General features: G+C 37.7%; 1 protein-coding gene across 3 annotated transcripts in view; it reads right to left on the bottom strand.

Annotated features, from left to right (window-relative positions):
• Positions 1–1,573: 1,573 nt before the first annotated feature.
• Positions 1,574–23,469, bottom strand: part of MMS22L (MMS22 like, DNA repair protein) — a 103,347-nt gene continuing 81,451 nt past the window's right edge. For all 3 annotated transcript variants that reach the window (XM_064649916.1, XM_064649914.1, XM_064649915.1), the window contains 6 exons: positions 21,127–21,296; positions 14,303–14,514; positions 11,774–11,940; positions 10,293–10,389; positions 8,965–9,132; positions 1,574–7,199 (listed from right to left, as the gene is read on the bottom strand). In XM_064649916.1, the coding sequence (XP_064505986.1) occupies positions 7,115–7,199; positions 8,965–9,132; positions 10,293–10,389; positions 11,774–11,940; positions 14,303–14,514; positions 21,127–21,296 (899 nt within the window). In that variant the 3' untranslated portion in view covers positions 1,574–7,114. The remainder of the gene's footprint in view (positions 7,200–8,964; positions 9,133–10,292; positions 10,390–11,773; positions 11,941–14,302; positions 14,515–21,126; positions 21,297–23,469) is intronic.

Below are 23,469 nucleotides of genomic sequence, written 5' to 3'. Positions count from 1 at the left end.
CTGTGAATAGCAGTTTTAAACAGCTGTGCAATCGCATTATATTAGTCAGGGGTACCTCTGCCACAGAGCCTCAGGACAACACATATGCTCTTATTAGTGTCAGGATTCTGCTCTGGCTCTTAATCATCCGGCTCCACTGATTACTGACAAGTCCCTCTTAGCCTCTAAGTTTTTGTGCCACACTTTCCTATCTGTGTCCTTTTGCTTTTGTTGCAGGACCTACAGGAAAGAGGGGGATGCTTTACTGCATCTTAAATCAGAAAATGCCACATAGCCCTTGGCAGTTGAGCAAAACCTGGTTAGTTATTGCCAGGTAAGAAAAGGACGGTGTGGATGCAAGAGCAAACAGAGACCATCCTGCTGTGGCTGAGGGGTCTCAGCTGGGGAGGAGCTGGGGTGGTAGAACAAGGATGGCTTCACCTGCCACCTGCCACTGTGCAGGACTCCAGGTGGCAAAGGCTGCCCAGTGAGCTGAAGGTTCTCAATCACCATGTCCTCATTTTGCCGTCTTTCCACTGAGTGTCTCAGGCTTCTGAAACTGCCACAGTTGCAGGTTCCTGTGTGTGAGCTCCAAATCTGCCTCTAAATTTTGTGCCATTTTTGGCAAACATACAACTCTGAACCCAACCTTTGTCCCTACCCAGCCTAGTGTTTTGGTACATACCTCTGACATGCAGTTTAGCTCAGTTTTTCCACAAAGCCTTAAAGCTGTCCAGAATATTTCCATGCTTGCTAGTTCTGTTACCAGAGAGTCTGATCAGCACAGTGTGAGAGCTGATGCTAACACAAGTCTTTCATCCAGCTGGGAGTGTGCAAGGTAATGGGGCAGTTTGCAACCAGGGGGAACTCACAGTGCTTCAGGGAAGGTGTCCTTACAAGTCAGTAATGTAGCAGCAGTTACTGACTGCCGAGTTTGGAAGACAGTGTAATTCCATGCCCCAAAATCCTTAGATTTACACATTACAGCTAGTTAAATTTGCAGCTAACACTTTTGGGCCACAAGGTCCTGAGAGCTGTACTAAAGAGCTGTTCCCTGATCTCCTCTTTTGGGCCACTCCCATAATTAATAATATTCAATCCTTTATATAGCATACTTAGCCTTGGAGTCCTAAAATGTGTTAACAGCTCTTCTTAGCTATAAATAACCACAAAGACATCAGCTGCTTTGTGCTTTTCATCTAAAAAATAGATGAAAACAGCAGCACCAACAGCGTCTTCTGCCCCTTTAGTGTCTCTTGAGCATTTCACACCCAAGTGCTGACAAAAGACAGACTCACATGTTATGAGTCAGTGTGCAACAATTCCGTCTCTGTGCACTAATGGTTTTGTAAACCTTGCATTTCTAATTGTAGCTTATGACTTTCTTCTTAATTTAGCAGCTTTTTGGGCAAAGTACCTGACTCTCAGAATAGCTGAAACTTCTCTAACTCTTTTTCCTTTAAGTTTTGCCTTCCCCAGTTACCCTCCCCCAGACCTGTAGAGACACTCAGTACATCAGTTGCAGAATCAGGGAGAAAGAGATAATTGAATATTCACACATGCAGAAACAACACAGGCAGAATGTGGAACAATGTGGAAACAAGCGCGAAAAGAGGCGGCATCTGTTTATTGAAAATTAGAATGTAGAATAAATTAAGAGGGCAAGGTTAAAACACTTCATCTGCAGGCAGAGTTTGTAGGGGAGGAAAACTTTGCAGGAAGTTTAGCACATAGACCATATAAAGGGCTTGTGTAGTTTTATTTTTGCAAAATGGATTTCCCTTACCCCCCCAAGGACATGTTACAGAGGGATAAAGTGTCCACATAAAGAACAGTTTTCCAATAGAGATGATTATAAATAGCTGTTTCACAGTAATGCCAGAATTAAAATGCTTAAAATGTTAATGTTGCAATGCTTCAAGTACTGAAGAACAGAGTAAGTATTTTTAGCAATACCCTCAATTCGTGTAAGTGAATGCTGTGCTAATTTTTCCACCAGTGCCTATGCAGGTCATGCTGGGCCTTTCTAAAACAAATAAGAAATTTAAGCTTGCATTTTTAATGCCTGTTTTGGTGTCATTCTACAAGGAGGAGGGTAGATTCAAGATGGTGTTTGATGGACAGGAAGATGCAGTGAAGTTGTTTGTGACATGGAATTACTCTGCTGACATTTCCAAAGGCCAGTAAAGATACCACATCTATGAATACAGGGTCTGAGTTTTTACAATTTTTTTTGTTGTTCTATACATACCTTCACACTTTATATATTAAGCCTGCAAAAGATTTACCATTTTAAAGCTGCTCAAATAGGCAAAAGCCATATCCTAGTCATTCATCATAAAACAAGCTTAATTATGCTAGGACATATTGACACTGCATCAGATTTTTAATCTTCAACATAATTTTATAACCATTGCTAACAGATGGGCTGATTACACTGAATTTGAGTTTTAAATAATAGTTAGAAATTCTAAAATATGATTAAACTGAAAATACCCATTGCATACATAATTTCCAAAAGCTACTGAAAGAAGGAAAACCAGAGCACAATAAAACCTCTTTTCTGTTTCCCGAGGGAAATACGTTGCATTTAAGTGGACAGTTATCAGAGTTCCTTAAATGGCCAAGCAGTGCATGCTATTGGCAGCTCCTCTTCTGTGCAATTACAACAGATATGCAGAACCTTATTCTTTCTATAGGCCTGCTGCTCTTATTCCAGCATAAAAGGTGTGAATTTTTCTATTTCAGAAGCTATTTTATTGAAACAAGTGCCTTCTCCATCTCTATTTTTTTTGTCATTGAAAATGAAAGCAAGGAGTAACTTAAATTACCGTGTTTCTGCTCTTTAATAACAATAACACATGAGGAATTCTTATAAAATAGAGGTACAACTTTGTGGGACTAATGGAAGTTGCATGTGAATTCTGAACAGAAGGTGTCTTTTTTTATGTTATCATTTTAAGGTTACTAAAGGGAAGATAAGCCAGACTTCTCTCTGTCTGCCATTGTTCATAATATGCTGGACATCTCTTTCATAGCACAAGGATGATAATGGGTCAGAGGTGATTGGTATCCTGAATTCTGGAATAGGAAAAATATAAAAATGAAATACTGTCTATTCAGATCTCAGTTCTATATACTGCAGAAAGAAAAGGGTATAGTAGTCCTCTTTTATCCTGGAACAGTGCTCTGGCCAATGAGATCAACAAAGAAAATGCTCACATGGCTCATGTCCCCTGTCCTTCAGAGAGGTCTCCTGTCAGCAGGGAGACACTGGTCACAGACCATGCACCAGGCTTGGGGAAAAAAAGCTTACTGAAATTAAATATTTTGTTAAAACTCCACTGACAAACAGCAATCCCATAGTTACAAGTAACTGATTAAGATTTCTGCTAATTTTGGCTGGGGTAGAGTTAATTTTTTTCACAGTGGCTGGTATGGGCCTGTGTTTTGGATTTGTGCTGAACACAGGGTTGATAATATAGAGATGTTTTTGTTACTGTTGAGCAGGGCTTACACAGAGCTAAGGCCTTTTCTGCTTCTCATACTGCCATGCTGGTGAGGAAACTGGGAATGCTTGGGAGGTTGGGAGCAGACACAGCTGGGACAGATGACCCCCACTGACCAAAGGGATATTCCATACCATATGACATCACGCTCAGTATATAGAGTAGGGGGAAGAAGAGGGGGACATTTGGAGTGATGGCATTTATCTTCCCAAGTAACTGTTACATGTGATGGGGCCCTGCTCTCCTGGAGATGGCTGAACACCTGCCTGCCCATGGGAAGGACTGAATTAATTTCTTGTTTTGCTCTGCTTGTGTGCACAGCTTCAGCTTTTCCTATTAAACACTTTTATCTCAACCCGTGAGTTTTCTACCTTTCACACTCTCAATTCTCTCCCTAGTCCCACTGGTGGGGGAGTGAGTGAGTGACTGCATGGTGCTTGGCTGCTGGCTGGGCTTAAACCATGACAACATTCAAAATGGTTTAATGCCACTAGCTTTTCATTATATGGAAGAGTTTGAATGCTGAAATTTCTCTGAACTAGGTACTCTGGCTACAACTTTATTTTCAGCATCTCTTCTCCATCAGTTGCAGAATTTACAACTGCAGTAAATGTCTGTCCTTGCAAGCAGTGTTACTTTTAGACAACATACTGTGAGAGACCCTTTCCTTCCGAAAAGTAAAATGCTGCCCTAGTGCTACAAAAATGCAGGCCAAAGGAAGAGCCTGTAAAAGCAGAAATCAGGCTGCCACTTCATGGTGACACTTCAGGATCAAAATTGTGGCAATATAAAGCTGTCTGGATTGGTGACCTCTTAGTACAGTCAGCCTGCTCACCTGCAGCGTGCGGCTTTGGCACATCAGATATGACTTTAACTCAGACCAAAGCAGTCTCTAACGCATTGTCTTGCACCCAACAGTGCTTTGCCTTTCAGCCCTTTGCTAATACTGAATGCTTCTGTGAGACAGCAGGTTGATGATCAGCACTACCTTCTGCAGCAGCATATGTGGGCAGGCCCTGGCTGGAAAGAAGAGAATGAAGGCAGGACCCCGGTAGGGTTGTTAGGAATGGTGTTGCTCTAAGCCTGTGAGAGGACACAGAAGCCTGAATGAGCTGGGTAAAAGAAGAATTGCAGCAGTGTCCATCTGTCCAAATGTAGTAAGATGGGTAATGTTTGAATATTTAAGCAAATACATGAACAAAGTCTGTAAATCATAGAATGGTTTGTCTTGGAAGGGTCCTTTAAAGGTCATCTAGTCCAAACCCCCTGCAATAAACAGGGGCATCTTCAACTGGATCAGGCTGCTTAGAGTCTCATGCAACCTGACCTTCAATGTTTCCAGGGATGGGGCATCTACTATCTCTCTGGGAAATCTGTTCCAGTGTTTCACTACCCTCATCATAAAAAATTTTTTCCTTAAAACCAGTCTGAATCTACTCGCTTTTAGTTTTTTAACCAAACTGTTCATATGTAAAATATTACAGAAAGGTTTAATTTAAATAATGTTCATTGTCTTAAGCAGCTTTTATACAGACAGCATCTAACAAGACATAATATATAATTTCATTTTCAGGGGTTTTTTTTCTATATTGTACTTAAAATCGGGATTTTCTTCTTTCCTCCTAATTGGTTTTGGATTGTTGTTTTGGCATATGCTTGGTAAGTCAGTCTAGTCTAGCACTCTGCAAGCCTTCCTATCATTAATATTATCAGAACTATCAGTCACATCTGCAAATGTCCATACCAAATAAGTAGACCAAACCAGATTGCCCATTTGGCAGTGGTTGATGAATATGATGCAAAATGCAGTATTTCTGCTCACATTAACTTTGTGACAGAGAAGAATGATAATTTCCAAACTGTTTAAATTAGTTTCTCATGCACCAGGAGCTGCTGTGCATTTACATAAAGTCCTGTTGCTTTTTCAGAAACTTCCAACCACTAGAGATAGTATTAAATATGTCTTTAACAACCTACTAAACACATCATTAAATGCTTTGTTATAATATCTGCTCCATCCTTTAAAAGTCACAGTTTTTACTTTCAGGAAGTAATACTACAATAAGACATTTGTTCTGTAATCTACTGGGTGGTAGGACTCAAATCTCAAAGATATCTCGATCTCTCTTTGGGGGGGAGTGTATTTTTTTTTTAAAGGGAAAAGCATTTTAGCAGCCCAGTCCTCCTGAGATGAATAAAGCTCCTCCCAGGTACAGAAGCTTACAAGAAGCTACAATGCAAATTCAGTAAGTCACTTTCATAATGAAAAGAACCTCTATGTTCTGCACTATTAAGTAGCCTAAAGAGGCTTTTAGTTACTGCATTATCTGAAGTACCGATAGCCGATTTAGGCAAGAAGATTATCTAGTTCAACTTGATAAGATTACTGTAACGAAAGAGGAGCAGTTCTGAACAAGATTTCAGGGATTTTTGTGGAGCTATTAGACACAAAAATAATCTTTCCTTCCCATTAACACTGTAAAGTTAAAATGTGAGTAACTTTAAAAGTAAGAGCCTGTTCACCAGTGTTGCCATGAAGGGCAGATTTACCACTCTCAAAGTCCAGTAAGTAGTTTCAGAAATACTGATTATCTAGGGAAGTGAAAAATGTGGATACCACAGCCATTTATAAAAGTTCCCTGAGAACTTTAGAGAAGAAAAATGTAGAAAAAGTTACATAGCTAGATCCATCCCGGAAAGATCAATAACACAGCAAAATAGTTGAAAATCCAACTTTTCAGGCAAACAGGAATAATGACTAGCCTATGATCAAATGATGATAATTTCCATTAGAAGTTTATCCTCTCTTCTTTTTCCCTCACACTTAGTCTAAGTTAAGTGGATAATTAACAGTGTCATGGCTAATGAAAAGATCATAGGATGTCTGGAAATTATGGATTACTTTTAAGAACATAGTATTGAAAAGGGAGAGAATGGGAAATCTGAACCTACCTTTTCTTATATTACCCACAAAGACAACAGAGAGATTTTACACTGGAATCTGAAAGACTTAAATGTTTTAATACAGGTGGAAGGTTAAGACAACTATATACATTCTGCGCAACGTAAGCACAAGCTCTCTCTTAACAACACTATACTGGCACAACATCAACATCATCATACTGGCAGAACTCCCAGTGAATACACTGCATTCAACAAGTTCAGTACTAGAGAGCACAGGTTTTTCTTATTCTGCTAAAATAATAAATTAGGAAGTACAAAGTTAAGATTTTCTTATGGACAGACTGAATAAGATTTTTGAAAGTACACCTTTAAGAGGGACAGGTCTCAATGTGAACTGAGTTGTGAAATTAATTTTTTGAAATCCTGTCTTGTATGTTGCAATAGAGGCTCTGTTCATACAGACATTTAAATATGTAATAAATTAACTGTATCTTTCAGTCACCATCCATCAGTATATTGAGTTAATCTTCAGATGCATGACAATATTAAATACCACAGAAATTTTTAAAATTAATACATAAATTGGGGGAAAAAAACAACCACAAAATTGATAAATGTATTTCCATTGTAAGATAAAGAACTTGTCTACTGTGTCGTAGAGTATAGTTTTAGATATTGACAGTGTCACAACATCCAAGAGGAAAGAATTAATCACCATCACACTACTCATCTGTCTCATTTTCCAGTTTTTGTATCTCATTTTGTCCAGCCTCTGCGAGGTAAGATAAGAGTCTTTTATATGCTTCTCTGTTGAGAAAAAAAACCAACAAAACAAACCAAAAAAATGTAACACATTACTTAAAGAATCTCACACATCCTAGGAGTAAAAGCACATAATTCCCAAAATCATTGTTTACATATCGGGATATTAAAACATGGGAGCTACCCCCCACCTATTCAACTGTTTTGTTTGCTGTGAATTTTTTACTATGGACAGAGTGGAAGAAGGATAAGAATTGCATTGCTCATGACTAGAAGTGTAGTGAAGATGCCTAGAAGTCTACGTGTTTAGTAAACTGCTGTGAAATAGAAATTCTTCATTTTAAAAGGCTTAGATGAGATTAGCAATCAGACTTCATCATGTTTGCTCTCTCATTTCTGCCTAAGAAATTTCTGACTCACACCACAGCACAGTGATGTGAGCCACTGGCACTAAGGTGCCGGCTGGCACTAACACAGATTTAGACCAACATCCTCAACCAAGGACAACGACTGTTTTAAAATAAACCTGGAATTCAGAAGGGAACTGTCACTCAAGTGGATTTTCCAGAAGAGTGCACATGTGTTGATGAGACTTTTCACCTTAAGTTCATTCTAATACTCTCCAACCTAGACAATATAATTATTGTTAAGGTACTGTCTCTGACATTTAGGTATTTTCTAATTACGTATTCTTGTCATGAAATATCAACTTGAGCAAACAAAACTGAAGTTTTCATACTAGTTCCCTGCAATAACAACACTGGACATCACCACTATAATGTAACTTCTGAACTTCGCTTCTTTTATATATACCCGGGGTTGCACTTCCATGTCTACAGTAATTGCACAGAATATATTAATATAATGTTATTTAGTGGCCAGGACTGAAGAGAGAAAATCAGTTATTAGTGTTCTTACAATAAAATGCTCATGGATCACCTCAGACTGCTGTGTCATGGAGCATATTATAAATACGAATTATTAATACAAAACATCGACAACAGATTAGATAATACACAGTTTTAAGGGATGAGGCTAAAAAAATTGTAATCAGTAATCTCCAAGCATATATTTCAGGAAGCTCAAGCAACCTGCATTCCTTCAGTATTTTATAGATTGTGGGATGAATTTTACCATAATAACAGAATTTAACAACAAAAAAAAAATTGGCTATGAAATACATTCATGGCTAGGCTTCATGAACGAAGATTTGGGAAGGCTCTATCCACATTTGCTACAAGCACGCTGGTGACTAAAAAGGCCAAAATGAGATAGACAAGTCCAGTTGCAAAAGGCACAGCAGAAAGACTCCTTAGATGGTATATTCTGCAAGACACGGTTCTTTCTGCGTTGCCTTTTCTCCTCGAGAGTGATCCTGCGTGTGTTCTCAAAGGAGACAGCTGCGTTATAGATGGCTCAAAGGAGACAGCTGTGTTATAGATGGCCATACTTGAATATACCATAATTTTACATATAACCCATAAAGTCCTCTAAAACAGGGACTGATAGGAAAATTATTTGGGGCAGGAATTCTTTCTTCTATTTTGCCACATACAGTGGAGCGAGCAGAGGCAATGTGCTTCACATAAATTCTGCTGGGGTGTGCAGACCCTAGTATCAAAACATCTCTGGAAATATTTAGCAAATATAGATGGCTTAAAACCACAAAAGGCTTGAGTTAAGGCAGATTTCTGGCTGAACACCCTTAAAAAAGACTCATTATCTGTGCTGCTGTCGTAAAACTGCTTTTTTTCAAGAGAATAAACCTCTACTGCTCATTGTCAAAAAACAAAATTAATAAAAATCAAACCTCTGTGCAGCATTTCTTCCAAGACCTTGTTTGTACTCCAAATCCTTCAGAGACTGTGTGATTGTGGGAATCAGGCTGGTAACTAACATCTGATCCAAGACTGCCACTGTTTCTAGTATGCTGAAAACCCGGTGATCATAGACAGCGGTATAATCCTGGATAAACTGCCTGAGGGGGACACAGAGGCATTTAATGCAGGGTCAAAACTAGATGCAGAGAACATGCCAAGAACAACTGAAGAGTCTAATCAGAACAAGCAGTCTAGCTGCATGAAAATTTTCATATTGTTACACTGGAATACACTACTTGGGATACTTTGTTTAAACGAAGACATGCTTTTGAAGCCTAATGCTAAAAATCCCACACGTTTTATTTTTAAGCAAATTGGCAGATTCTGCTGCTGTTACACCAGGGATGACTTGTTCCGAACCACTGCACTTCGTAATGTGTCTGAATGCAAAACTAAAACATGTATTTATTATTTAATAAATAATATTTGTAAGGAAAAAAGATGAACAAGAGTTCTAGATTCAAATCTGCAGAAATAACATTGGCATTTCTTGTAAGGCTCCACTGGACCTTCAGCAGGGTAGACAGCAGGATGGAAGCACACTCATTTGCTTTCCTGAGGGTTTGAGGTCTTACAAGATCACAGATTACATTCAAATCAGAAGTAAGTAACACCCTAGGGATGACACATCCCATGGAGGTGACGAATCAGGTACAGACTGGCATGCCCACAAACATCCATTCTTATTTTGAAGCTTTCATCTAGACCTGACCTAATACAGCAGCAGTGCTTAAGGATTGCAGAATGTCTTCAGGTGTCAGGTCATGCAGCTCTTCTACTGTATCCATGTTAGAAACAGGATTCATTTTGCATAAGTATGGAATAAGCATAATTCACATTACAATAATCTATCATTGTCGTAAAAGCAAATAAAAAAGCTAAGCTTGCTATATGAAGATTCCATCTCCATTATATGCACTTCAAATTAGGCACCCACATCTTTCACAGCACCTAACACTGACCATCACCATTTCTGAGGAGTTTTTTCCCGTTGCAGCAGCAACATACCTCCCTACTATATATCTTTGAAAACAGTACCTCATCCATAAGAAAGTAGGTATGTTTCCCTCTTCTATTTTTTTCCTCTGGCTTTTTGGCCAAGCTGTGTTCAAAACTAGTGCCAAAAGTACCATTACTTAAATACCATAAACAAGCAACAATGCAGTATGTTAAGGATAGTTAGCTATTTTAAAAAAACATGTTTGCTGTCAATTGGCTTGCAATAGCTTTGCTGCCAATTGGCATATTTTCTGGTTACCTAAATACAGAAGTCAGCTGGGTGGCATGTTCTCCTCCTGACCCTGCTTGGCAGCCTTCTACCACGTTCTGTACAATGTCTGTAGATATTTTTTTAACTGTAAAAGAAAAAATCACAAGATTCACACAGAGCTCTTGAACTGACCATCTGGAGAATGTCTTTCATGATGACTAAAATTTTTAAATGAGAAGAAAAGGTTTCATTTTACTTTGATGCAAGTGAAATTACTGTGAAAGCAGTTAGATTGGCTATAAAGAACAGAATGAGTCACAGATTTATGCAAAAGTCTTATTTTCACCACTATTATCCTTTAAACATGCAGATTTTTAAGTACACAATGGTCTTTTTAAGTAAAAGTAAAGAGATACACACTTATTGGAAATAGAGATTTTATTTAAATGTAATTTCTGTTTATATTCTTTAATCATTCCTATTTATTTAAAAGAAAGGTAGTCATAGCATTATATCCTGCCCTAAGTTACGTAGATCTAGTACTTTCAATGGTGAATATTGTTCTGAAATCCACCCTAACTTGTTTTTTAGGGGAAACAAACAAGCAAACAAACAACCCTTCATTATTTTATTAATAATTGTTTTTAAATAAATACTCAAGTTGCAAGATACAGCTCTTCCTTTATAAAGGTGGAACTGGGCTGCAAGGACTTTTCTAGAAGGGTATAGCAGAGGCCTGTCCAGGCAGGCAGTGAGCTGGTGGCTACAGCAGCACAACACTTCCAGCCCATTCTAATCCCCAGCCCATGAGTCCTCTCAGCTTCCAGCAGGTATGGCCGTAATGGCAAAGAGGGAAGAAAGTTGTGTGATGATTCAGCTAATTTCCTAAGCACATCTTGTCCTTGAAACTGTTATAGACCAGAATCAAAAAGTACTTTATTAGAGAAAATTCCCAGGAGAAGTCAGAAGTGAATCCCAATTTTGCTTAATGCCTCTACTAGCAGCTTATGCACATTCATTATATAATGATAAGGTGAACAGAGTGCTTCATTTTTTAAGAAGCTAAAAATAAAGAAGTTCTTGCTATGAAACAAAGCATGCTAAAAGAAGAAAGAAGACTCAAAGATGCCTTTGGAGAGCAACATGCTACTTTTAATCCATTTATAATACATCTATGGGGAGAACACATGCCAGTCTTATTTGGTATCAAAGTTTTAGGTCGAAGAAAACTTCCACAGTTGCCAAGTCTAGATGGGAAGGACAGGGAGAAAGGAAATGCTCTTCAGATTCCTGAGAAGTTGATTGGTTCATCAGAGAGCAAAACACAGCAGGACTTCTCTGCCTCAAAGACAAAAGTCCCAGACCAGTCAATGAAAAAAAAACCCCAAAAAAACTTGTCTAGTTTAGCTGGCCAGATGATCTTATTCACCTCATCTCAGAGTCTTAAATACTGGGATGAAAGATGCTCAGCAGTAAAAAAACATCCTACAGGTGTGGAGAGATGTACTTAAAGCAAACAAACAGCTCACCTTGTAGCTCATTAACCAATACCATGCATTTCAATACAGATGGGAGAACTAATTCAATGTCACATAGTTCAGTGCTCTGGGTTCTCTGAAGTACTTCAAGAATGAAAGCAAGAACGGAGGCCAAGCGAGGAGGTGGAGCATTGCCTTTGAACTGCATGTAGTTTTCACTGAGAAGACAAAGCAAACCAGAACAAAGTCTATAATTTGGTGTTTTTTCCATTCAATGCAAGCACCATATACCTTAAAATAACTGTAATATTTCAGCAGGAGGCCTATTACATAGATTTCTATCTTTATCTGGGCTCAAATAATGGCTTCTATTTGTCTTAGTCTTAGCAATGACTCCCAGTTTGTCAGAGGACAGTGATGCCTTCTGACTTCTGTTGAGAGGGAAGTGAGAAATAAGAGCTATCATAATTACAGTTAAAAAGCCAAGTGTGACTATAAAAGTTCAAATACAAAGGCAGCATCAGAGTTGAATAAATGAAGGAGTTGAGATTCTAAGATCCTAAACCAACATCCATAATGCAGCTGTTATTCAACTATGTTATTGAGCTTTTGTGCTTTTGTAAATTCACAGTCCAACTTGTGGTAACAGCTCTGCTGTTATACTGGTACTGTTATTTTATTTTTGACAACAGTATGTTGTAACGGGACACCAATGACTGCTTTTGCTCTGACAGAATTAACACAATCATCTCCAGTATAAAATCTGGCATAAAGATAAAAGGTTGATCTGCAATAGGAGCAAATTTTAACATCGCACACAGGGAGTGTTCCAATTTAAACACCTTGATTTGTTGTTTTTCCACAAAAGAATACAAGAATACAAACTACTGTTGGTTTGACATCAATTAATGAAATCTGAAGACAATATGTTTAAATTGAAGCATTCCAGACAGAAGAGTGCAGGTGAAAAGAACACAAGATTGGTTCATTAGTCAGCAAGAACACTCCAAAAACCTTCAAAAAAAGCTTTTTAGATATTAAATATTAGTTACTGTTATCTACTCAAACAAGGCATGCATGTTTACTGAGCAATGCATCAATTAAAAAACCAGCATCATTGTTAAAACTCAGTAAGGGGTGCTCTTACACCTTTCAAATGGAACCTGAGTTTCAGAGCTCTGGGTACTGCATTGGACAGCTTCAGAGCACTGAAGCTATGTGTGTGACTAGGCAAATGAAAGCTATAACAACTTTACTTCTTTATTTCTTACATTATGTGGTCTTACTTTAATATTAGCAACTCTAAAATCTTTTATCCCATTAATTACTCTGAAAATTTCCCACATTTTTTTTGGGGTGCCCTTACACTAAAAGTGAGGTGCTTTATTTTAGCTCTTTTATTGTAGCTCTGACATAATATACTCCTGAAGGTGTGGTTCCATTTCCTCTGTGTGGCAGCAATATATTGACTAGCTTCCATATGGCAAAGTGGCCAGAAAACTCTGTACCTATTTGTTTACACACCCAGCGACTGCCTCCTGACCACCCAACAGTTTGCACATCAGTGTTGCTCACTTCTTCCACATTCTTCCCAGATCCCTAAGGAATGTTTCGCATCTTAAAAATCACCAAGTGCCATTACAGCTTTGGAACTTTCTTTCCACTATCAATCTCAATGTTCACACATGCATGCACACATTCAAAACTAACTTAATTAAGGTGACAAAGTTTGAGTATACATAAGTTAAAAACATGTCAGAACTAAGATTGTGAAATCTTAATTCACTCTTCTAATATGTGACAATACAGACTTTACTTACAGGATTGCCTATTATATTTACTCAAGATCAACTCTGAAATTATTTTTTTAATCAACAGGTATACACACTCTTTAACAAATAAAAATCCAATTACCTTGGATATAAGCAATCACCTTGCATTCGATGGGGTTTAATTTCTTTCCCAACACAGACAAAAAGTATGAATTGTTCACTGTTCTGCAGTATATAAAACAAAGCTTCAACCTTTCAGCAGCAGGGACACAGATTTATAGCTGCTGTTGACATTGTGTGAGCAGTGACAGCACAGTGAACAAATACCGTCTCCCTGCCTCTATGTCTTCCTCTTCCCACAGCCTCAGTTTTCCATTTCCCCTGGGTAGCTGGCACACCTGTGTATACCCTGATACAGAGCAATGAGGCCCCCCCATGCACAGGTAACTGTGGCAGCTATAAGCACTACACCTCTGTGACCCTAAATACAGTCTGAGACACAAATGTATGATGATGCATATTGGAATGTAATTCTTCTAGAAAATTACTTCCTTTTCATGTGACCTCATGCAATAGGTTTTTCTTATGGCCTAGAACCTTTATCCTTAATTACTGTCTCACAAGTCTTTCCAATTTTACTCTCGTGATGTATACATGCTGTCCTTCCTTTGCTCCCTGCCCAGCAACTCACAGGCTCTTCCTACAGCCACACTATCAGTTAACTGTGAAGAAAACAGAGGCATTCCCTCTCTAATTAGCTATTTCTGAAATCTGAATAAGTGATGTTTTTTACTTCACTAGTCCTTACCTTATGACATGCAAAGTGGTCTTCCGTAGACGGAGCATCTGTGGGGCTGTAATGGAACTGCATAAAGCAGTCAGCATAGGATGCTGTCCAGTACCAGGCACAGTCGGAGAAGAAGGGAGAAATCGTCCAAAATAGTGTCGAATAATGCTCCCAAGGAGTTGATTTAAATAGGCACCCTGTGTTTGAGACTGACAGCATATGAAGGACAGGCCCTGTAGAAGAAAATTATAGAAAGTGAGAAATTGAATAAATTTTTAACAATACTTTTGAATAAATCTTTAGCAACTGTAGGCTAAATACACACTGCACGCTGCATAAACTGCTGCACACAGAGTAACTACTGCCTGTTAAATAAGCATCAGTAATTTGGTGCAGATATGACGGTCTGCAAACGAAGACAGAGGCAGGCAAGGCTTGCAAAAGAGAGAAAAATCTTTTACTAGACTAATTAATATATTGGAAGATAAGCTTTGGGACACGCAAGCTCCCTTTCAAATTTAAAACAGAACTTTGGCATTTCAGATCTGAGAATGTTTCTGTGCCCGAAAGCTCCTTATTTCTTATTCAGTCCTGTATGTGGTCTAATGAAGTATATTAGTCAGGTAAGATTTAAGAAGGGAGAGAAAGAATAAATACCTCACTTGTTTGTAAAGGACAGTGTGAAATTCTTGTATGAATGATATAGCAGAAAAATGACCACTTAGAATTGAGCTCCAACAATAAGAAATTTGCTCGTAGTCTGAAAAAATTAGGGTAAATTAGGCACCATTTATAAGGGATTTAGAGTGGGTATTAAACTCTGTTTAAGATAAGGTTAAAACTGTTGTTATTCATCCAATATAAGCTATATTGATCCAGAGAAAAATCTATAATGAAAGTACTTGCCCAGAAAGTGCTTATCTGAACACTACCTGTAGTTACACAACATATACATGATCTATCCCTGAAAAAAAGAGTAGTACTCTTACTAGTATGGGTTGCCATAAGAGGAAGTTAAGAACTTGTTTCCTTCCCCCTGATTCCTGAGAGAAAGAAGAACAAATCACTAAGAAAAAAATAAACTCCCCTGATCTTCCATCTCAAGGGTCACAGTCAGCAGCACAAACAGAAGCCTCTTGAGAATAGTTTTGTCCAACAAGAATAATGATGTAAAGCAAGGTCAAGCACAACAGTACTTCAAACTTCTATTGGACTCCAGTTTTGGTAGGAGTATCTGCCTGAATATTTATGGTTGCTAAGGTAAATTAATACCCCCTAATACAGGAATGAACAGTTCAAGTTAAACTGTTTTTTTCCCCAGATACTGACAAAGAGTATTTCTGTAGCTTTTTGAATAGAAGTCCCTCCCCAAAAACATTTTCATCTATACCTGTCTGTGTGAATGTGACAGAACAATTGTTTCAGGAAAATGCAGGCTGAGACATAGCTCAGGGTCTTGAAATGGGGAGTTCCCACTTTTGGTTCCACAGTAAACAAATACAGGAAACATGAGATTTCAAGAAATGAGGCACTTCACTACCTGCCTGAAGACTTGCTGTAGGTGGCTCTCTTGAACGCAGATTTGTTGCATTAAAGATTTAACTTCACACACTTCTAGGGCTCCTTGGTAATTTTAGCAAGTCTCAGTGATAAAAAAACACACTTCCTCAACCAAGGCTTTGACTGAAAGTTCAGATTCTCTCCTCCTTTTGCGTACATAGCGCAAAATTTTGTAGGAAAAAGCAGCTGCTGCTATATCAGAATTCTTAAAAACAAGAAGTCTGCTACTTCTTGGCAAGTAGCAGACGCAGAGAGACTGTTACAGATGACAGACTATTTAGTGTGTAAGCTTGAGTGTTTGATGTTTTCAATCCGATATTGCATCAGGCATAAAGAAGAGTTGCCTGTGTTTCTGTAGTACAGCTCATACAGAAAGACAATGTATTCCATAATCCAAATATCGGAACTGGCATTTCTAAGACTCTAGACTTTTAACACTAAAAATCCTCAAACATCTGTGACGAAGTGTATTAATTTATCTGATGAAAGAGACACAAAGAATATCACAATCTTCCAGAGGATACCTGCAGGAATACATGAACAGAGCACCTGTGAAGAGCTGTGAAAAACTAACAATAGTTACTAAAATGAGACTTCTTCAAACTGAAGATCAACAAATGCTACACAGTATCAAGAAAAGCAGAAATTGGTTGTTATTAACTAGTAAGAGTTTTTAAGAAATGATCCTAGAGATATTTAATAGCAATAAAAAGAAAAGAATATTAGCATTTAGATATCTGAAAGAATGCTGACTAATTTTTGCAGACCTAGTAATTTCATTTGAAAATGAACCAACAAACCTAGCCTGATCCTTCATAAAAGCATTTTTGTTTTTTGAGTTGAAGTAAATTGATTCTGGAAACTGCATCCCAAAAAACTAGAAAAAAACTTAGATTTATCTTTTGGGCACAAAGGCCCACTGAATTCAGCTCAACACCGTGTTCTTTATTGTGGACTACTCCTTTTCCTTACAAAGTGCAGAGAGCAACAGACCTGAACAAAGTCTGACAACACCATATCCCAAGTGGCACAAGGGATAAATTACCAACATCGCACAATAGCTGCAAATCTCCAGGTACAATGGCAAAACAACAAAGTAATCACACAGAAATTTCTTCTTTTAAATCCCACCAGTAATTAACCAGTAATACTGTTCATATGAGAGAAAAAAGAAACGCATGCTATTGGACTGCAGTTCCGGACCAGGGATTTGAAATCAATCTCATCAGACCCCAGGACAATCCCTACAAAGCAGATGGACTCTAAAGGGCTGATAGCGCAGCTTCCTTTTTCTTAACTATGTTCTTTAGCCATCTTCTGAGGTTAAAAAAAAAACAAAGACATTTTAAGAGGAGCAGAGAGGCATGACATCATCTGCTCCTCATTTTAGCAGAAAGGCAACTGAATCCTGTGCGTGTTCACTGCAGGAACCTTTTGTGGCCAGAGCTGCCTCTTCTGATTTATCTATGTATCTGTAAATCACCTGTGGAGAGCAAAGAACCGATTAGTATGGATTACTGGAACTATTCATTGCAGAAATGCCAAGCTACCTAATGATGACTTATATTATAAGTCCTGCTGTTGGAATAAATCTGCTGCTCACCAATTAATGTTGTACGATTCCTATTAAATACATACTATAATTCACAAAATGTATTAATAAGCTTGCTCAAATATCAGACCACAGATGTGGCTCATGGGAGGGCTTCTAAGGTCTGATCTCTGACAAATGCTGAGCCTGCACAGACCCATTAAAATCACTGGAAAATGTATGTGCCAAGCACTATTTAGAATGAAGCTCTCTTACCACTCTCTGTATTTACATAGAAGTCAACAGTCTTCTGTATCGGACAGGATTCACACTGATAAATCAAGCAGGGTATCTTACCTTTCCTATCACTATGTATAAAATGCTTATTCCATGGATCCACACTGTATTCTGCAAGACATCTCTAATCTAATATTTCTTCTCCAAAACAAGTTTCATACACCACTTCAGTTCTTTCCCATATTACTGGTAATGTGTACTAAAATTTCTCCAAATCATTCTCCAAGAAATCTACCAAGAGCCATTTCAATCTGAAACTTCCTATGATAGGCTTCAGCAATCCACTATCATACAAATCAACTGAACTGCTTTTTACAGTTGTGAAATACCTAGGGTTAAATTTTACATGCCTTACAATCTCATAATTAGGAACAGTCCCGTAAAATTGTAAAATGGCTTTTCATTCATGTTCTTCATGCTTTACTTTCCGAAGTCAGTTGTTCAAACAACTCTGAGGGGCAATTTTTACTTTATATCTCAATAGAATCTTAGGTCATCAAATATTATCAAAACAGATGATGCACAGTGATAGAAATAGTATCCAGACAGTAACCCTTTAGGCTAGAAAAAAAAAACAAAACCATTTAAAAGCTGCTAGAACTAAGCTATTTTGATAAGGCAGCATCAGACTTGAGTTTGAAAAAAACTTCTAGATAAGCTCCATGTACAGTGGAGAACAGACCAACTGCCCAATAGCTGTCAAAAGGCACAAACGTAAAGCCCAAATTTCTATATAAACACAAACATAAGTAAATACAGACGGTCTGAAGCAAGAAGAGAGAAATGCAATGTCCAGTCCTAATTAGTGCATTTGACAATTATGTGTGCCAGTGTAGAACTGAAAAAAGTCTTTAATTTTGATCTATTAAAAATAAACCTATATGTTTGGGGTAAAGAAGGATGATGAGATGCAGTCATCAGTTTTGATGAATTGTGAAAGTAGTAATAAACTATGGTGTGGGAAGAGAAGGACCTTTGTATGTTGTCCTAAAAGATGGAAAAATCCAAGAATTCTATAGGATGTCATAAGATTGCTGCATCAATGGATGTATGAAATTAATTACCCGCTACTAAGACTGATTTCAAATCCCTTTAAAACCTGGATCAAGTAAACCACATTAAGAGTCGTTGTTAAAAGCTTTGGAAAGAGGGACTTTTTGGCAAATCATTGCTAGCAAAACTAAGAAGTCTTCTGAGATCTCTAGTTTTTTCTGACAAAGGAGGAGCAGCTCATACTAAGGAATTGAAGGAAAAGAAAAAGAGATGGAGCCTGGAACTTTCCAGTAAATAAATAAAAATTGAAAAGACTGCTGAGTAGAAATTCTACTCAAGGGCTTTTATACTTTGACTATGAATAAAGAATTTGCATGTGTAAGATATTTTGCATGGTCTCCAGACTCCTGTTTCTTTATTTTCATGTAACTGCCACAAGATTAAATTGTAAGCTGGAGTATTAAGAAGGACAGATCTATAGAACAATGCTAGTCTAACATTAGGGTGAATTAAGGCTCCTACACTAAAATGCCAGTGCTCCGCCCCCATGAATGAGCATCAGGCACAGGGCAGCCACCCAAGGAGGCTCTGATCACACATTTCACCTCCAGTTTAACTCAGTCAAGGTAAGGTTATTTCCCAAGAACTGTTTCTCCATCTTTCCTCCCACCATATTTACATGCTTTTCCTCCCACATACACTGTTCTATCACTTTTTTTTGACACGCCCATTTGGGTTTTTGGGTTTTGTTTTTTTTTTTTTTTTTGTGGGGGCTAGTTACTATTTGATTCAGCTCATAAATTGATATTCACAGAATCATTAAAGCAAATTAAATTGGAATGCACATGGTGGTGGTGAAAGGGAATGAATTTAGTCTTAAGCCAATTGTAAAATAATAACCTGAGATGTCAGAGAGTGCCTAGAATCCATTCAATCTCAAAGGATCTCAGAGAAGTTATATTTTGTTTCCAAACTGAACTTAAAATATTTTCATTTTGAGTTGATTCTAAATCAGAATTTTTCCACTTTTCCAAATAAAAGGGAAGGAAATATTCTTGAATGAATGAAGCCTTTCGAAGTACTTATAAATGTTGGAACTTTGTAAATACAAACACTTAATAAAATGCAGAAGTCCCACATTGAAACAGGAAAAATTAGTCAAGAATTCTCCTCTTTGTCTTCTCTTACCAAGTGTTCGTCAAATTGAAGGTTTACTCATTTTCTAGAAGCAGCATTTGTCTAAAATAAACTATTTGGTCAAGTAAGATCATCTAGCATAGCCAGAAAGCATGTGGACTATGCAGCAGACTGCTGAAGAATACAAAAGTGAGGTCAGGAAGTCAGAAACTGGGAAAGAAAACAGGAAACAAGGGTCCACAACACTTAGACTTCAACCAACTCAAGTGGTTTCACCTTAAGACTACATCCGTCTGTGCAGACTCCAGAGGAACTGGCTCTCTGACTAAAATACTAAATTAGCAAACAGACAGCAACACTCTGTGGTAATATCATTGTCCAGATGGTCCTACATGTATATAGCTTCTGAAAATACCTACAGAGCAGCAAAGCAAGTCATATTCTGCACATCATTATATAATCATATTCACTTCCATATGACATATCATCGATCACAAGGCAACTACTTTCAAAAGGAATAAATCCGAGGGATGTTTACAATGTCACCACTGCATTGTTTCATAATACAGTCTTGTGAAGAAGTCAGTTAAGACTGCAATCAAAATGAAGACTAAGAGGGAAGGGAAAATGGTAAGCAAAAAAGACCCAAGGATCTACAAGGAAAACATGTCAACTTATTTATTTAAAAAATACACTCTTTTCTCTTCCTCATCAGCAGGAATTAGTATCTTTCTACAACACCAGCAAGCCTTGCATGGTTTCAAGAGTGATAGGGAAGCTGAGGGAAGAATAGGAGGAATAATGGGCAAGAGGGCTTTAGCCATATAAGAGTAAGCAGCAGAAGCTTGATTCAGTAAAACATATTCTCAAAGCATAAAGACAAACCAGTGCCATAATATGCAGAAGATTTTTTTTTGTTCCTAAGACCAACAAAAAAAGACTATCTCATCTATAATTATGTACAGTTACCCAAGTCAAAGATGACCTAAAAAGTGTCTCGCTACATATTATTATTACTTGATCCAGTGTTTCAGAAATCTCTCACATCAGAGACCAGTGTAACCAGTAGGTTGTCTAAAAGCTTTCCATATACAGTGATGAGACTAGAAGCTCTGGAGTGTACTACAGCATAGCTGCATGCCATGAGAGGAAAGCCAAGGGGGTGGCAATTTTCTTTCCACTTCTCTAAGAAATAAAAACTCCTCTTGCTGCTTTTTTAAATTCAGTCAACGCTTGTTTTGATTAGGGTAAAGGAAAACATCCTCTGCAATATGAATCTTTTCCTGAAGATATGTTTGTCTGCTGATAATAGAGTTCAGATATTTACCTGAAGATAAAGAGGCAGGCTTTCCTGAATGGCAGACAGCAAAGCCACAGGCAGTTCTTTGTCCTGCTGAAGCACAGAGTGCGGCAGCAATAAGCAATCCACAATGCGAAACAAGAGTTGCTGTGCCTTGGAAGTAGCCAGTATTGGTGCCCAGAACTTTACCAGACATCCTGTTTGGCAAAAAAAAAAAAAAAAGAAATGTCAAAGCAATTTACAGTTAAGAAAAAAAAAAAAAGCCTAAAGAGACAATTATGCTAAATTAGATAATCTGAGAATAGCAACAGCAACTGACATGTCTCGCTCCCATGTACTCATTCCATGGCATCCCTTAAATAAAATTAAAACAAATCCCAAATCCATTTAGAGTTTATCCAAAAAAAGTGCTAAATTGACTCAATACAACACAATTAGAAGTTTTTAAGCCAGTGAAGCTGCTTTAGGAAAAGTACAGCAATGCTAAAGAAAGGACAACTTAACTACACTTGATCCATAACACCATTGCAATCAGCACACACACACTTAAACATTTACCTTGCTGTGTGCATTCATCCCATTTTAGAGAGATATGCTGCCTTTGCCTTCCCTTCACATTTATCTAACACTGCTGTGGCCACATCAGCAACTACTCACGTGGGAACTGAATGTTAGGAAAACATTAAATATCCTTCCAATTGTATTTAATTTCAGCAGATTAAAAAGAATAAGGGGCAGCCAACTACATTAAACCAGCATGGTCTCACCAGATCTTTGCGGGCCCTCAGTTCACTAACTGAGAGCCTCAGAGAACATATTTCTTGTTTTCAACACATTAACGTATCACTTGCACAGCTCTGAGCCAGTTTTAAGATCTTTTAAAAAAAAAAGTAAAAAGGTGTTGATGTGTATAACCCTAACTTTGAGAAACTTCTTTATTGCAGGTGAGGTGTAATTTTTCTTGAGAAAATAACTATACTCCAGAGTGTTGATACTCAAAACACACACTAAATAAAATTTCTACGTAGTGGTTCCCACAGACATTCTTAACTTTACATTTAATTAGAGGCAAGAAAAGGTTTCCTGGGTTGAAAATACAGGAATATTCCAAGCAAACATGTTTAAGACTTTGAAAATAATGAAAAATCAAAATTAGGCTGTTACAAGATATTATTAATCTATAAAAGTCATTCATTACCATCTCTAAAAACAACGCAAAACAACATTAATCTTCTGGAGTGAAAGAAAACACAATGATCAATCATAGAGAAAGAGAACGATCACCTAACAATACTTCTAATAATGTTGTCTAAGCTTCCTGCTTTGAAAGAAACATGGTCATTCCAGCTAAAGTACTCTTTCTATTATCGCTCCTGTGATGTATGGGACAGTACAAGACACAATCTGACCACAGATGGGAGGTGTTTAGATTTGTTAAGTTTCTTGCTTTGTCCTTATAATTTAACAAGCCCACAGAATGTGAAGCAGTGATTGAAATTCACTTAAATATTTTTTCTTTTAAACCTTTTCTATGTTTTCTTAACTAAAAAGAAAAGGACAATTTCTTGCACACAACAGCATGACTGAAGATTAATCGCTTCCTACTGCAAAGAACAGAAAAGACAATACCAATCTAAAAAGGAAAATACCAATCTAAAATTACTTTCCAAGGCTCCAACCCACATCTGGATATCTGAAAACATTTAATTTGATATACGTCTTGTGTATCAAAATATGCCGATCTTGCAATAGAAAAGTAAAGTATTTTACAAAACCCTAATTCCACTACATTTGATGCACCTTTTGATCTTGGTCATGCTTTCGCTATGCTCCTTATAATCATGATTTAAACTGCATGTGCATGCAAATTATTATCTCTGTCTTTGAGATACACAAGGTTTACTCTATTTTTAAAAGTAAGTGGGTCAGACTGGCACAATTCATTGATAATACACAGCACTCTGCTTTTTCCATCCTATCAGTGGTTTCACACTGTCATGGTTTGAAATCTCCGAAAACCCAATTTCTGAGTCCAAGCCTCCCTCCCACAACTCATCCCAGTGTGAGAGGGGTTTTCCAGACAAAACACAAGACAATATGGGGGGAAGGGAATTATATTACAATTATTACACAAATAAATATTCTAATACATTATATACACAATCCTAACTATCTCTCCTATGATAAAGCAGTATTTACATTGGATCAAATCTCTTCTCTCTCCAATAAAAGTCCAGAAGGGACGAAGGAAAGATCCTTTCCACGTTTAGGGCAGCAGTCTCTCCTCCTCAATGCAGCAGTTGTAGCTGGATTGTTGTAGCTGGATCTTTTTCCATTACACACAAGGGGGTCTCCTCTCACCCCTCTCAG

This window comes from Pseudopipra pipra, chromosome 3 (genome assembly GCF_036250125.1).
Source record: "Pseudopipra pipra isolate bDixPip1 chromosome 3, bDixPip1.hap1, whole genome shotgun sequence".
Lineage (NCBI taxonomy): Eukaryota > Metazoa > Chordata > Aves > Passeriformes > Pipridae > Pseudopipra > Pseudopipra pipra.
The sequence above is the reverse complement of the archived record's forward strand: the minus strand, read 5'-3'. Positions and strand labels throughout refer to the sequence as shown.